General features: G+C 55.1%; 1 protein-coding gene across 3 annotated transcripts in view; it reads left to right on the top strand.

The window, feature by feature from the left end:
• CELSR3 (cadherin EGF LAG seven-pass G-type receptor 3) overlaps positions 1–13,995 on the top strand; it is a 68,654-nt gene that overhangs the window by 36,377 nt on the left and 18,282 nt on the right. For 2 of the 3 annotated variants that reach the window (XM_034776505.1, XM_034776507.1), the window contains exons 5-19: positions 126–214; positions 803–960; positions 1,428–1,591; positions 2,410–2,535; positions 3,251–3,420; positions 3,823–4,008; positions 4,310–4,420; positions 4,924–5,092; positions 5,524–5,665; positions 6,416–6,536; positions 7,255–7,438; positions 7,669–7,770; positions 8,888–8,902; positions 11,482–11,576; positions 13,438–13,647. In XM_034776505.1, coding sequence (XP_034632396.1) covers positions 126–214; positions 803–960; positions 1,428–1,591; positions 2,410–2,535; positions 3,251–3,420; positions 3,823–4,008; positions 4,310–4,420; positions 4,924–5,092; positions 5,524–5,665; positions 6,416–6,536; positions 7,255–7,438; positions 7,669–7,770; positions 8,888–8,902; positions 11,482–11,576; positions 13,438–13,647 — 2,042 coding nt within the window. The remainder of the gene's footprint in view (positions 1–125; positions 215–802; positions 961–1,427; positions 1,592–2,409; positions 2,536–3,250; positions 3,421–3,822; positions 4,009–4,309; positions 4,421–4,923; positions 5,093–5,523; positions 5,666–6,415; positions 6,537–7,254; positions 7,439–7,668; positions 7,771–8,887; positions 8,903–11,481; positions 11,577–13,437; positions 13,648–13,995) is intronic. The other variant, XM_034776506.1, reaches the window with a different exon arrangement.

The raw sequence follows: 13,995 nt of genomic DNA, 5'->3' as shown, positions 1-13,995 counted from the left end.
GACTGTTTGCAGGGAATGAGTGTGGCCCTGTGGATGCATAACTCACACCCTCGTCGCTGCACTGCTCCCTCCTGCCTGACCATGTCTGTCTGTCTGACCGTGTGTAACAGCGTCGTGCTTTGCAGGTGAGTCGAGCACCCTGGTGACCCCGTACCTGCCGGGGGGTGTGAGTGATGGGCAGTGGCATACAGTGCAGCTCCGCTACTACAACAAGGTACGTGCCACCTTTTGTTTTCTCTCCCTGGGATTATCCTGTTTGTCCCACTGGCTGCAAGTCTGGAATTGGTGAGCTGCAATCACTGAGCGGGCTTCCCCTGCAGGCACATTTTGGGGGAGCTGAGCAGTGCTGAGGGGCTGGGGATGTCCAGGCTGGATGTCCGGGACAGGAGACCCTCAGTTTGTTAGGGAAGTCCCTGCTGTCCTGCCTTCCAAGCCCTGATTCAGCTTTCCAGTTCTGATTCTCCTAGCCAGGAGACCTGTCTTCTCGCTGTCGGAGAAAAACTGAGTTCTCACTCTTTTGTTTAGGTACAGCAAGTCAGAAGCTTTATTAACTCTTACAATTGTGCACAATTGTGCTTCCACATCGCCTTCTTTGTCCCACCGATAGGCCTCGTCACCAATGGGAGTTGGGTGTCATTTTTCTATCGTTGTGAAAGTAGAAGGGATGCAAGGCTAGGAGGCCACCCAGAGAGACCTGCAGATCTGAGGCACATTTGTGCCGTGCACATGGTGTGTCTCCTTGTGCTGAAGGAGCCAGAGCTGAGGGAAACCCCCTACTAACTCCTTGTTTTTTTGGTTTCAGCCCAAGATTGGCTCCCTGGGGGTGGTGCAGGGGCCTTCCAAAGACAAGGTGGCCATCCTGATGGTGGACGAATGCGATGCATCGGTGGCACTGCAGTTCGGCAGTGAGATTGGCAACTACTCCTGTGCAGCAGAGGGCATGCAGTCCAGCTCCAAGAAGTGAGTGTCCTGAGGGCCTGCTGCTCACTGCAGGGGGGTGAGGGATTTAGGAACAGGGATAACCAGACTAAAAGGGAGCTCTGAGCTCCCCAAGTCCTGGCAGGAAGGAGCCTACACTGCTCCCACTCAGCGTATACTCCACTTGACCTGGGAAAGCTGGGGTGCCATGGAGCCAGAAGTTCCCCACAGTCCTGGTTGTCTCTGGTCTGTCCCACATCCTGCATGCCTGGCTGGCAGGACAGTGTCAAAGGCCTGGCATTAATGCATGATGATATTGCCACAGAGCCTGAGCATGGAGCTTCTGCCTCTTTCCCCTGGCTATGGGACCCAGGATGGGGCCTCAGTTATTGTTCCCATCCCCAGCAGGTTGTAACAGCCTGCTGCTGCACTGAGGGGAACGGACCAGTGTAGTGCTCTGTGGGGCCTGGATCTCTGCACAAATGCCTCTTACAGGCCTCTTCTCACAGGTCCCTCGACCTCACAGGGCCCCTGCTCCTCGGAGGGGTCCCCAATCTGCCTGAGAACTTCCCAGTGGCCCACAGGGACTTTGTGGGGTGCATGAGAGACCTGTACATCGACAGCAAACGGATCGACCTGGCTACCTACATTGCAAACAATGGGACCTCTGCAGGTAACAGGAGTGTGTGGCACCTCTGCTCTGTACCGAGGCCCGGGGGCTGCATGTCCTCCCTGCTCCCCACTGTCTCCCCAAAACGGAGCTACCAAAAGTTGCTGGGCTGACAGCCCAGGACCCAGAATCCTCTGTCCATAGACAGGGCTGCCCAGGCTCTAATAACAACAGCACAGGTAGCAGTTAGCACCAGCTTCCTCACAGGAGCCCGACTCTTTCCAGGAAAAAGAGAGAAACTCGGTCTCCAGAGCCCATTCAGTCTAGGAGCGCAGGGCCTGCCAGTTGTGCTGGTGTTCTTTGCGAAGTAGATGCCTCTGCTCTGCACAAGGACCTGAACAGACAGCAGCTTATTTCACATCTCATTGGATAGTCCAGACCTGGGCCAGATTCCAGCCAGGATCCTAGCAGTGAAAGACTCCTTATCCACGAATAGCCCCTGTTCTCATCCCCAAATAGCGCTTCGCCATGCTGCACCATCCAGGAGCTTTACATCTGGTAGCACATATGGGGAATGCAAAGCCAGCCTGTCCCTCGGGGAGTGATTCCCTGGCAAAAGTCACTCTAGCTCTATGCTGCCTTTTCACACAATAAGGGGCCCTTGTTCCTGGGCAGGAGGGCAGAGCACGGTGGCTGTGTACTGACCAAGGCATAGAGATCTTAGCCACGGCTTCCACCTTTGGTCGCTCTGAGGAGCTGCTGAGATTTCTCCCCCATCTCAATGTTCAAGGTGCTGGGAGGGGAAGGTCAGTGCTGAGCCATTGCAAGTAACAGTCCCCTCCTCTGTTTCTGCCTTGGCCACGTGTCTGCAATATCCCCAGGATGCCATGCCAAGCACACCTTCTGCGATTCCAACCCCTGCAAGAACGGTGGCACCTGCTCAGTGGGCTGGGGAACCTTCTCCTGTGAGTGCCTTGTGGGCTTCGGGGGCAAGGACTGTAGGCATGGTGAGTGAGCCCTGTGGAGAGGCAGGCTGGGGGCGCGCCAAGGACGTGTTGGTCTGAAACTGTCCCTGAACATTCTGGTGAGAAGGACCCAGTGGGCAGGGCCGGCTCCAGGCACCAGCTTAAAAAGCAGGTGCTTGGGGCGGCCAAGGGAGAGGGGCGGCATGAGCGGCAATTCGGGGGCGGTAGGTCCCTCACTCCCTCTAGGAGCGAAGGACCTGCCGCTGAACTGTCGCCGCCGATCGCAGCTTTTTTTGTTGTTTGTTTGTTTTTTCTTTTGCTTGGGGCGGCAGAAATGCTGGAGCCGGCCCTGCCAGTGGGGCTGAAGGCCCTGCATGGTCTTATCCATGTGACAGTGGGATTCGCTCCCACAGGGGTTCCCCACCGGGGTCCTGCGGTGTGTGGTGTTACCAGCATTCATGCGTTATTTCCCAGAAGGGAAGTGGCCAGTTGCCCTGGCAACGGGTGCAGTAGAGATTGGAGAAACAAATACATAACTCCACTGAGAGGCTGGCGCCTCCCGGGGATGGCAGTACATGGAGCTCCCTGCCCCTCTTTGGCAAGAGGCACAGCTGGGCTCTGGTCTGCTCAGACCCTGCAAAGACTGAGCCATCTAGTCTCTCTTGCCAAATGAAGTGTGAGTGAAGGCCCTGGGTGGGAATGCTCCCCACATTGCTCCAAACCTCCACAGGCCTCATGCTCCTGCTTTCCCTTCCAGCCATGCACCATGCTCACTATTTCCATGGCAACAGCATCCTTTCCTGGGACTTCAAGAATGAGGTGAAAATCTCCATGCCCTGGTACGTGGGGCTGGCGTTCCGGACACGCAAGCCAGACGGGGCGCTGCTTCAGGCTCATGCCGGCCAGTACACCACCATCCTCTGCCAGGTACTGCCACTGCAGCCACAAATGCAGCGTGGGCAGCAGGGCCTTCCATGCTCTCCTCCCAGCTTTGAGAGGAAAGCCTGCTCACTGAATACAGAGGGAACCTGCCACTCAGTAGCTCCATGCACGGGGCCAGGAGCAGCTACTGCAGCTTGGGTTTGTCAGAGCCAGGTCCCTGTGACTTACCCTCCAGTCTAATGCAGCAGCAGGGCTGACACGCTATGTGCCACAGCAGATTCCTGGCTGGTGCAGAGCTGGGAAGTCTCTGAGGCGGGCTCCTGGCTGAGCTGGGGACCCATCCCCATGTTCAAAGCACAGATGAGGAGTAGTGGGGAGGAAGGGGAGTAACCTGAGCTGGCTTGGGCCTTACTCACCACTTCTGTCACTGGCTCCCCTTCTCCTCAGCTGGACTCCGGCATGCTCTCCTTCGTGGTGAGTAGAGGCTCTGGGCACACCACCAAGCTCCTCCTGGACCAGGTGCACCTGAGCGACGGGAAGTGGCACGACCTCCAGCTGGAGCTGCGAGATGTTCGCAGTGGGCGCGACGTGCGCTATATCATCACTGTCAACCTGGACTTTGGGCTCTACCAGGTCTGTAGCCTCACATCCCCAGCCATTGGGATCACTCGGGGGGGCTGGGGAGCAGAGTGTGAGGGCTGGGGTCCTGGCTGTGAGATCTGTAATCTCTGATTCCGTCTGTCTGTCTGTGCATTGCTAATATGCCTCTCACTGGCCTTGGGGGTAGCTGGGCATGTACATCTCCATGGACCTGACTAGATCTCTGCACAGTAGGGTTGTGTGGAGCAGGAAGGGAGTCTGGTGACCTGCAGACCCAGGTTTGGGGTCTAGGGATGACTGTGTGAAGCTCCTGTTTATTGGCCTCTTTTTGCAGGACACAGTGGTTGTTGGAAATGAGCTGCATGGGCTGAAGATGAAGCATCTTCACATTGGGGGGATCCCAGGGTCTGGCGAGGTGCAGAGTGGTCTGAAGGGCTGCATACAGGTTAGTGCTCAGTTCCAGCAGCCTCCCACACTGGGCGGTGTTCAGAGGTGGGAAATTAGAGTCCCCAGACCTAGCTGCAGAGGCTGCTCCCAGAGCCCATTTCAGATGCGCACAGGATCCAGTCCAGGGCTCTCCACGCCCAGGGGCTGCACCCAGAGCCCCTGTGGACATATGCTTCAGACATGAGCACTCGGCGTGGGGGGCCCTGGAAGAATGGAAGGTGACCACTGGGTGGAGCAGCAGGATGTGAGCAGCAGAGAAGGGGAATTGATGGGAACAGCCTGGCAATGTTTGCTGGGTGACTCTCCAGAGCCCTTGGCAGCTCGGTTCTAAGGCAGCACCTCTCAAATCTGACCGGAGCCTCCTGTAGCCATAAGGGTGGAACCAGGGTCCCTGCCTTAGAGCCAAGCTGGGTCACCCTGGCCAGGCTCCTGTCACAGAAGCCCGGAGCCCCATTCCTGAATGTACCTGGCTTTACCATGTATTTCTGACTTGGTTTTCAGGGGGTGCGCCTAGGTGACACGCCCTCTGGGATGGCATTGCCCAAGCCCAACAGAGCTTTGAACGTGGAGGCAGGATGCAGCGTGCCCAACTCCTGTGACTCCAGCCCTTGCCCTGCCAATGGTATCTGCAGGGATGAGTGGCAGAGCTACTCCTGCGTGTGCCAGCCAGGTAGGGCCCATCCAACAGAGCGGCAGGCAGCTCTGGTTTCCTTTCACTCCCTGTTCCCCTTTTCTGTTCTCTCTCCATTCGTTACTTCTCCCCTTTGCCTGGCTTGTCTCTCCTCTCTCCTTCTGTCACCACTCCTCAGGGCTATTTCCACACACAGCAATGTTCCCTTGAGCCATAGCACTACGAGCAATGGGTCACTTGGTAGCTTGCTCACCTTTGGGAGGCTAGAATCCAGTCGCAGCCAGAGACTGGAAATCCCTTTAGAAAGCAGCAGGCAGAAGTTTGGTTGGTCTGGCTCAGAGAACATAATGCCCTGTGATCCACCTGAATAAACTCCATCCCTCTCTTGCCTCTACCCCAGCATGGCTGGACTTTCACAGTGTTTCCTTAGGTTCACTCCCTGTTTTGAAGGTCTGTGTCTGTCCCCTCAGGATACTACGGTGGGGACTGCATGGACGTGTGCCACCTGAACCCCTGCAAGAATAAGTCGGTGTGTCGACGGAAACCAGGCTCTCCCCTTGGCTACGTGTGTGAGTGCGGAGGAAACCACTTTGGGCAGTACTGCGAGCACAGGTGAGCTCAAGGGCAGCTCTGCCTCGGTGGCACTTGGCTCGCTTCCCAGCAACAGTCTCCAGGCCCCTCGCAGGGATCCTTGTGTGCAGAGGATGTTGGTGTTTAAGTCAGGGTTTGGGATCGGCCACTGCTTGTTACTGTTCCGCTGAGGTCAGGCTCCTCCCTTTGTAGCATTACCGATGGCTAGTGGCGAAGCAGCCATGAAGGAGGGTGGTGACACCAGGTGGAGAATAAGCTGCAACAGCAGATGTGCTCTAGCACTAGGTGATTGGTCCTGTTCTGTGTGTTCCCTCCACTGGCTCCCCTGGGAGGCAGCGCTCCCCCTCTGGCTGGTCACTAGAGTGCACTCGTTGGTGCAAGTGCACTGACAGGTGGGCTGGCTTCAATGGAGGGATGGGGGCTCCTCTGGGATCTCCCCTCCCTGTACCCCACTCTACTCCTCTTCAGAGACCCCATGTTGCTTTTTCTCTCCTTGTGGCTGAGGGAAAGTTGAATCCATCTCTCGCTGGCACCCATCAGTGGTGCTCTGAATATTGTCCAAGTGGGGCTGTTCAAATCCAATGCAAGTCCTTCCTTCCAACCCCAGCGGGGAAGCCTGCTGACTGCCAGGGGCAGGGGCCAAGCCTGGGAGCCAAATTCTGCTCCCAGTAGCTCATGAGCACTCACAAGGTGGCCGTGCTCCTGTGGGGGGGTGTCAGGACGTGGTGGGTGAGAGAAGGCTGTCAGGTGACTGTGGGTTTCTTTCCTCAGGGTGGATCAGCAATGTCCGAAGGGCTGGTGGGGGAACCCGACCTGTGGGCCCTGTAACTGCGACGTGAACAAGGGCTTCGACCCAGACTGTAATAAAACCAATGGGCAGTGCCACTGTAAGGTGAAGGGGCAGCTGTGCATGCATACCCCTCATCTCGCCCACCCTTGGGCACCCGAGCCATGGCCCTCATCCCATCTGCCTTTGTCAGTGGCCTCCTCCGGCCTGTAGTACTCTAGGCAACCACTATCTACCCTGTTCTTCGATGGCCCGCACCCCTCGCGCGCACCCAACCTGCCAGCACCATTCGTAGTCCCGTGTCCCTGTCCCTGCAGGACTCCATTGCCGGCCAGCTGGGGCAGAGAGTGAATTCCCTGAGGGCCGTCCTTGCTCTCGTGTAGAAATCTGCGCTTCAGTCCCCGTACCCTCCCCCCCCCCCCCCCCCGCTGCTGGGGAACCTCGGAGAGGGCAGCGGCAGGCCGGTGGGAAGTGGGGCGTACGTGCGCACAGAACTGGGGAGACCTGTCTGTAAGTTGGGAGGAAGCTGGAAGAGTCACAGCATGTGCTGCTTTGCATAGGATGCTGCCACACCGACCTGGGGCTGGCCCTGATCCCCAAGCTGGGGATGTGCCCAGCCAGTGCAGTGTTAAGAAGCTGAAATTTAGGTGCCTGTCTTCCTAGCTGCTCTTGCTGTCTGGCTGGTCCCCCTCCCCTCCCCACTGTGTCCTTCCCCGTCTTACCAGGCCCCTCACTCTTCCCTCGGGCCCTTCCTTTGGCCGTCCTGCTGCTCCCCCTCTCATGATTGATCTGTCTAACCGCCTGCCCTGCCCCTCTCTGGCAGGAGTTCCATTACCGCCCCAAAGGGAGTGACACCTGTCTGCCCTGTGACTGCTACCCCATTGGCTCCTCCTCGCGCTCATGTGACCAGGAAATGGGCCAGTGCCACTGCAGGCCCGGAGTGATAGGTCGACAGTGCAACAGCTGTGACAGCCCATTTGCAGAGGTGACGCCAAGTGGCTGTGAGGGTGAGTTTGGAGACCGGTGTATGTTCTGCATGGGACAGTAACCTGCAGCCAGAGCAGCATGGCCTGACTCTGAACTCAAGCACTAGAATCTTAGGGACGGTGTCGGCCAAAACTCCCCAGACATTCTCCTGGGGCACTGCCCTTGATCCCCTCCTGCGGGACACTCTCCTGGGACAAAACTCCTCCCCTCTGCTCCCGCTTAACTCCAGCTCCTTCATTTCCATTTGCAGTGCTCTATGATGGCTGCCCTAAAACCCTGAGAGCTGGCGTCTGGTGGCCTCAGACCAAGTTTGGGCTCCCAGCTGAAGTGCCTTGTCCCAAAGGTTCCTTGGGTAAGTGATCCTCACGGGAAGGCTGCAGAAAGGGACATGTGGCTGGAGCCCTGGAGGGAACATCCTGCCATGTCCCTCAGCCTCTGAAAGATGGAACCCACCCCTCAGCCCACAACAAGGTTCTAACCCCCCTGATGGCCAGCTCCTGCTGCTAGCACTGCCCCGGGCAGTTAGGAGGAGCTGCTGTGATTGTCAGGTTTGGAGCTGTGGAGGCCTGTGTCTCTGAGCTTTGAAGTGCGGAGAATTGTTGTCTGAGGGGAAATGGACTGGAAAAGAGAGAGCAGGAGGAGCTGTGAGAGCAGAGGAGATCTGCACAGACCCTGTTCTAGTCAGAGAGGTGGGGCTGCAACCTCACAATGAGATCCAAGCTACCTGACTGGAGCTTTTCTGGGGGTCTTCTCAACACAGCCCGGAGTGCAGAGCACTTCTGTAAGCAGCCTAGACGTGGGCCCTGGAACATCACTCATACAAAAAACAGGAGGGGCCAAAAGTCCTGGGAACACCCCTTCCTTCTGACCCCACCTATCAGTGCATCCACTGTTGACTGAGCAGATGCTGTGGGCACTGCACCCTGAGACACAGAGGAAGGTTCTGCACCCACAATGCACTGCTGCTCCCTCCTCCTCCTCCTCGAGTTCAACCCTAGCTGCAGAGAGCCAGAGAGTCCCAGTCAGTTGTAACTGCCACCGTGGGGTGGAGGAAGAGAGCAGCAGCCCAGGCCATGGAGATGACATTCAGCACCTTGAAGCAAAGATGAATCAGTGCAGAGTGGGGATCTGATGTGGCCCTGTCAGCCATGCTCTGCCCCAGCTCCCGAGCGGGCTTCAAAGGTAGCCCCAGCTAGAGTGTGTTGTAGCGATCCAGCCGTGGCTGACTTTGGAGAGTGCCACATCAGAAAGGAAGGAGAGCAACCTCCAGGCCAGTGGGAGATGGGAATCACTGGCTTCTGGGAATCCAGGGCGGTTCTGAGCCTGGGAGCCACTGAGCCAAAAAGGGACAGTCCCAGCCCCTCCCCTCCTCCAGACATTTCCCCAGGGACGTGCGTTCTTCTCCCACTCCGGGTTTCAGCTCCTAACCATGTCGCTTCTCTTCCCCGTTTTCGCTCCCTCCTGATCAGGTTTGCGGGGTGCAGGTAAGGACCGGTATTGTCCCGTTTCCCTCACTGTGTGTTGCAAGATCTGCACCGCGTGGCTTTCCATTCCCCTCTCCCTGCCTGAGACACCCGCAGACCCCATGCTTCCAGGGCTGCTGACTGTGTTACTAACGCTGCACCGCGCATTGGCTTCCTTATATCCATATCCGCCCTCGATTGCCTTTCCTATCGCCGAGCAAACTAACCTGCAGAGATTCAACTGCAGCCGGACTCCCTCCCACCCTTTATGTCTTGCCGCCTTTACGCTGTATCGTTTGCTCTGGGTAGCCCAATAGGCTGCGGTGCTGGGATCTCTCAGTGCTCCTGTCCCTGTGAGATGTGTGCCAGTTTCCAGTCAGCCTTGGCCATGGGCTACTGAGGAGCTCACTTGTTTAGGCTTTGAGGGGGAAGGGCTAGTAACTAGAGGAAGAGGAGAGTAAGTGCTGTCTGCTCTGTTAGCACCTGCTGCTGGTTGGTTCGCAGGGTGCTATGGGCGTCAAAGGCTAGTGGGCACTTCCCTTCAGACCAGAGGACAGGAGCTGCCATCTATCGGGGAAAGCAGATGAAGGGCCTTTAGAGAGTCCATGGAAAGAAGTGACAGTAGGAGGACCCCATTTGGACTGATCAAGGTGGGGGCCATGTGTGGCCAAGCAGAGGATCTTTTGGGAGGAGCTCTCTGTGCCTGGCAGGCCAGCTTATGGCCCTTGGGCCAGAGCAATGGGGAATTACTGCAACCCATGACCTAGCTTCATCATGTCCCATGTCCTAGAAGTAGAGTGGCCCCAACCCTACCTTTAAGGTTGCCAGGTGTTCAGTTTTGTGCCATTAGAAAGTTGGCAACCCTACCTATCTCACATGCCATGTTGTCCATTCACCCTTCTGGGTGGGAAGGGCCATTCTCTAGTTAGCACATCATGAAGGGAGCCTTGATAAAGGAGCCCAATGACTAAGAATGTTCTGCAGGATCCTATCCAAAATATGGCAACTCAGCGAGGCCACAGGGATTGTGACAGGGATTGAGGCTCATTCTTCTGATGAAGGAAGGGCAAGAAGCAGAGAACGGGGAGAGTGGGTCCCCCTTTGCTGCTTGCTTCCACCACTGAGCCCCTTCTGTCTCTGGCCTGGATAGCTGGGTTGATGCTACTGTTGGCAATATGGAGGAGGAGGAGGAGAAGCCTGTAGGGAAAGATAGCGATGATGATGATGAAGGGGCTGGAAGGCTGAATGTGGGAGCTTCTTTGGACCAGGAACTCCTGACCTCTCACCTTGGCTTCCCCACCAACCCGTCTGACCTTGGGCAAGTTGCTTCCCCGCTCTGAGCCTCAGTTTCCTCATCAGTAAAACTGAGATAATGCCATTGACCCAGCTGAGGGTGGGAGGTGCGTTAGTCAGAGTGTGTAGCCCCCTAAGTGCTGAGTTGTTATTTTGCTGGCGCTGCTTCCGTTCTGGACATTGACATGGGCAGTGCTGGTGCCACTCATGGCAACAGTGCATTGTGTGCTTCATATGACAGCTAACTCTATGGGGTGTGATACTGACTGGCATTAATGATGCACTTGCTGATGATGATGATCATTGTGCTGCTTTTGGGATGGATAACGTGGACCCTGCTGGGGGGCTGTTAATGGGGATACTGGTTGTGTGGGTGGTTTTTAAACAGAACTGGTTGATAGTACATATATTATTATTTATATTCCAGGAGCTCCGAGGCTTCAACCAGGATCAGGGCACTACTGTGCTAGGCTCTGTACATACAGAGTGAGAAATGGTTGCTGCCCAAAGAGCTTATCATTTAAGGACTTGTCTACACAGAGAAAGCTATCAGGATAACTACACTGGCATAACTGTACTGCTGTAGCTATACAGGTGTAACTCCCTGTGTGGACACTCATTCCAGAATGTGTGTGACCACCCGGGGAGATATATGGGTCTAACTAAAACTGTATAATTACACCAGTGTAGTTATACCATACTGACTTCCTCGTGTCAAAAAGTTCTAAGTAGACAAAGGCTGTGAGAGAGAGATGCAGTGTCCCAGCAGGTATTTCAGTGAATGCAAGCACCAGGCCAGGTGGACTGTGATTTGTCAGTCATGTCTTAATCAGCTGTGGGGGTCAGGTGAGCACTGGGGGAGGTACATACTTGTCTGTCAATATGCAAAGGTGCATAGAACTGAGCCCCAATAACCCCATGAATTACACTGCTTGTTATTTGCTATTCATTATTCCCCTCTCTAAAAGTCTCATCCAGTCAGTTACACCGTGTTAACAATCACATGCCACAAATAGGAAAAACAACCCACAGTCTGATCATGATTTTTCCCAGTTATTGGGTGAATTGTTACGGAAACTGGAACTGTTCACAGATGGACTTGCTAGTGACAACTCCCGGATGAATGTGAGTTGGGTAGTTCAGCTGGCCCCCTCAGCAAGCCAGGGCTTTGGTGTTACTTCCCAGTGCTGTTCTGAGTGATACTGACAGCATGGTGGGTTAGCTTTGGGAACGGCACTGTCCTAACCAGCTGGGAAACTGTGTCCCGCATCTCTGAGTTTTGAATCTGCAACGCTCCCTTCTTTCAGGTGCAGCAATTCGCCACTGTGATGAAGAGAAAGGTTGGCTGGAGCCCGATCTCTTCAACTGCACATCGCCTGCCTTCAAGGAGCTCTCAACACTGGTAACTGTCCCCTTTACTCCTCTGCCAGGCTGCAGCTCACTGCGAGGGGGTAGCCCTTGGAAGCTACATTTTCAAAAGAGCTCGGTTCCCATTTAGGCCCCTAAATAAGGACTGGACTTACCACAGTGCTCAGCAGATACCCTTGTGAGACTCATGGCTGGGCTTTCCACAATGCTCAGCACGCATTGTGCACCCAACATCGGAGCTCTTTCGAAAATCCGGTCCCAATTATGGGGGCTGAGCTCTCGAAAATCCGGCCCTAGAGGGAACCAGAACATGACCCTGCTTCCTTCAGGAGCCCCTCTCAATACATGGATCTTCCAGACCTGCCCTTCCTTGAAATTGGGATTCATTTTAGTTTCATTTGTCAGACTATCACAAGCACAAACTGCCCCGGATGGATAAATGCATTTATCCTACCCAGTATTCAAAGAGAAAGCATCAATAATCCCAAGAGGGCCACAGGATCAGATGATTCAGCATCCTCCATTCCATTTCAACCAATAAACGTTCATGCAGCCGCTCTCTCACCATCCCCAGCGTGTTCATTTTTAGGCCATGTCTCCATGACCACGTATGTCCCTCGGGGTGTGAAAAAACCACCCTCGAGTGACATAAATTACACTGACAGAAGTGCCGATGTGGACAGCACTATGTCGGTGGGAGAGCTTCCCCTGCCAGCAGAGCTACCGTCGCTCATTGGAGGTGAATTAATTATGTCAACGGGAGTGCTCTCCCATCGGGCGACTACAAGGGACAGCTTCCAGCAGCAAAGCTGCAGCAATACAGCTGCGCCGCTGTAAGCTGTCTAGTGTAGACACAGCCTTAGTTATTGGCTGATCAGTAAGATGAAATGATGAATCTTTAGGTTCCTCTAACAATTTCGTTTCCAGGCATTGGGACAAGTCATTACTGCTGGACTGTTAATTTCAACGCTGAGCCTGTCTTTGAAATTCCTTTGCCCTGCTGGGGAGCTTCCCCTGAAGTTACTTTTTTGTTCACTGTTTTGTCACACAAATGGATAACGACAACAAATCAACCGCTGCTGTTTGCCTGGGGTTCAGCAATGCCGAGCGCCGAGCGCCGCTGCTGCAGAGCTAAGCAGCCTGTAGGTGTAGCAGGGGAGAGATAAAGGGATGCTCTCAACTGTCAAAATCAGAATTCTCTCTGACTATTGTTTAGTCCACCTCAGTCATGACTAACACTGAAGATTCTTGTAATTAAATGAGATGGGAGAGAAAACATTGTATTAGCTGCTCTTTCCCCCCAGTTTGTTTACTTTGTGCATAGCCCTTTCCCTAGTATAGTCAGTTTCACCTGGTTGTTTGTGTGGATTGTCACACCACAGCAGAGAAGAAAGGAGTGTCTGTTTTAAAACAGGAAAATGCAATGGTAACACCACAGCAAATGCTGTCTGGGCTCCTGGGCAGACGTGGCACCTGAAACCACTTTGATTTGAAACTTCTTTTGGAAGTTGACTAGATTTCAGGCTGAAGGAGTGTCTCTATAACCCTCAGACCCGCTTGCATGGAGTTAAATGACACACACCTGTCATCAGGGGTTTCTTCTCTCCCACGGGAGCAGATTCCTGAGGCACAGTTTGCTGCTCACTCAAGCGACTGTTTGGTCCCAGCGTCTGCCGTTGGCCTCGTGACTGTCCCTAGAGATAATCCTTCCACTGACAGGCTTGCAGAGATGGCCAGCACAGTCCATGGGCAATCTGATCCCCAACCCAGCAGCTGGGTCTGTAGCGCATCGGCATTTCTCCCTGTTACTCCTGGTTTAAAGCTGGGGAGGGAGGGACCAGATTTTAGCTCCACATCGCACTGCTTCATCCCGTCTCCATTCTCTCTGTTGGCAGCTGGAGGGCCTGGAGCGGAACGAGACGGAGCTGAACACCATTGAGGCAAAGAAGCTGGCGCACCGGCTGCGCGCGGTGACGGACCAGATGGAGCGCTACTTTGGCAATGACGTTCACATCACCTACCGCCTGCTGTCCCACCTGATGGAATTTGAGAGCAAGCAGCACGGCTTTGGCCTGACCGCCACCCAGGATGCCCACTTCAACGAGGTGAGCGCAGTTCCTGTTGGGAGGAGCCCTCCTCCTTACACTTCCCTGCTGAGCAAGGCAGAGTTCATCGGCGCTGCCCCTTGGTCAGCCACAGCACAGCTTCTCTGGGACGAAGGATGCTGCCTTCTCAGCCTCACCAGCCCCACCAGCCTGGGATTGTAGCTCTGAGCCCTGTGGAGCAGAGGTCCTTACCTCCAGGTAGGATGGCTGCAACCTTTGTCATGGCTTGTGAGCCATCGGGGTGGTGCCTGCCCCGTCTCATTGCTACTGTGAGTAGCTAAAGGTTGTGAAACCCACAGCAGGCAGGGGAGAGCCAAGGGGGTGCGACAGAGCAAGGGCCAGTGTGGA

The sequence above is a fragment of the Trachemys scripta genome, chromosome 7 (assembly GCF_013100865.1).
Source record: "Trachemys scripta elegans isolate TJP31775 chromosome 7, CAS_Tse_1.0, whole genome shotgun sequence".
NCBI classification, from domain to species: Eukaryota; Metazoa; Chordata; order Testudines; family Emydidae; genus Trachemys; species Trachemys scripta.
The sequence above is the reverse complement of the archived record's forward strand: the minus strand, read 5'-3'. Positions and strand labels throughout refer to the sequence as shown.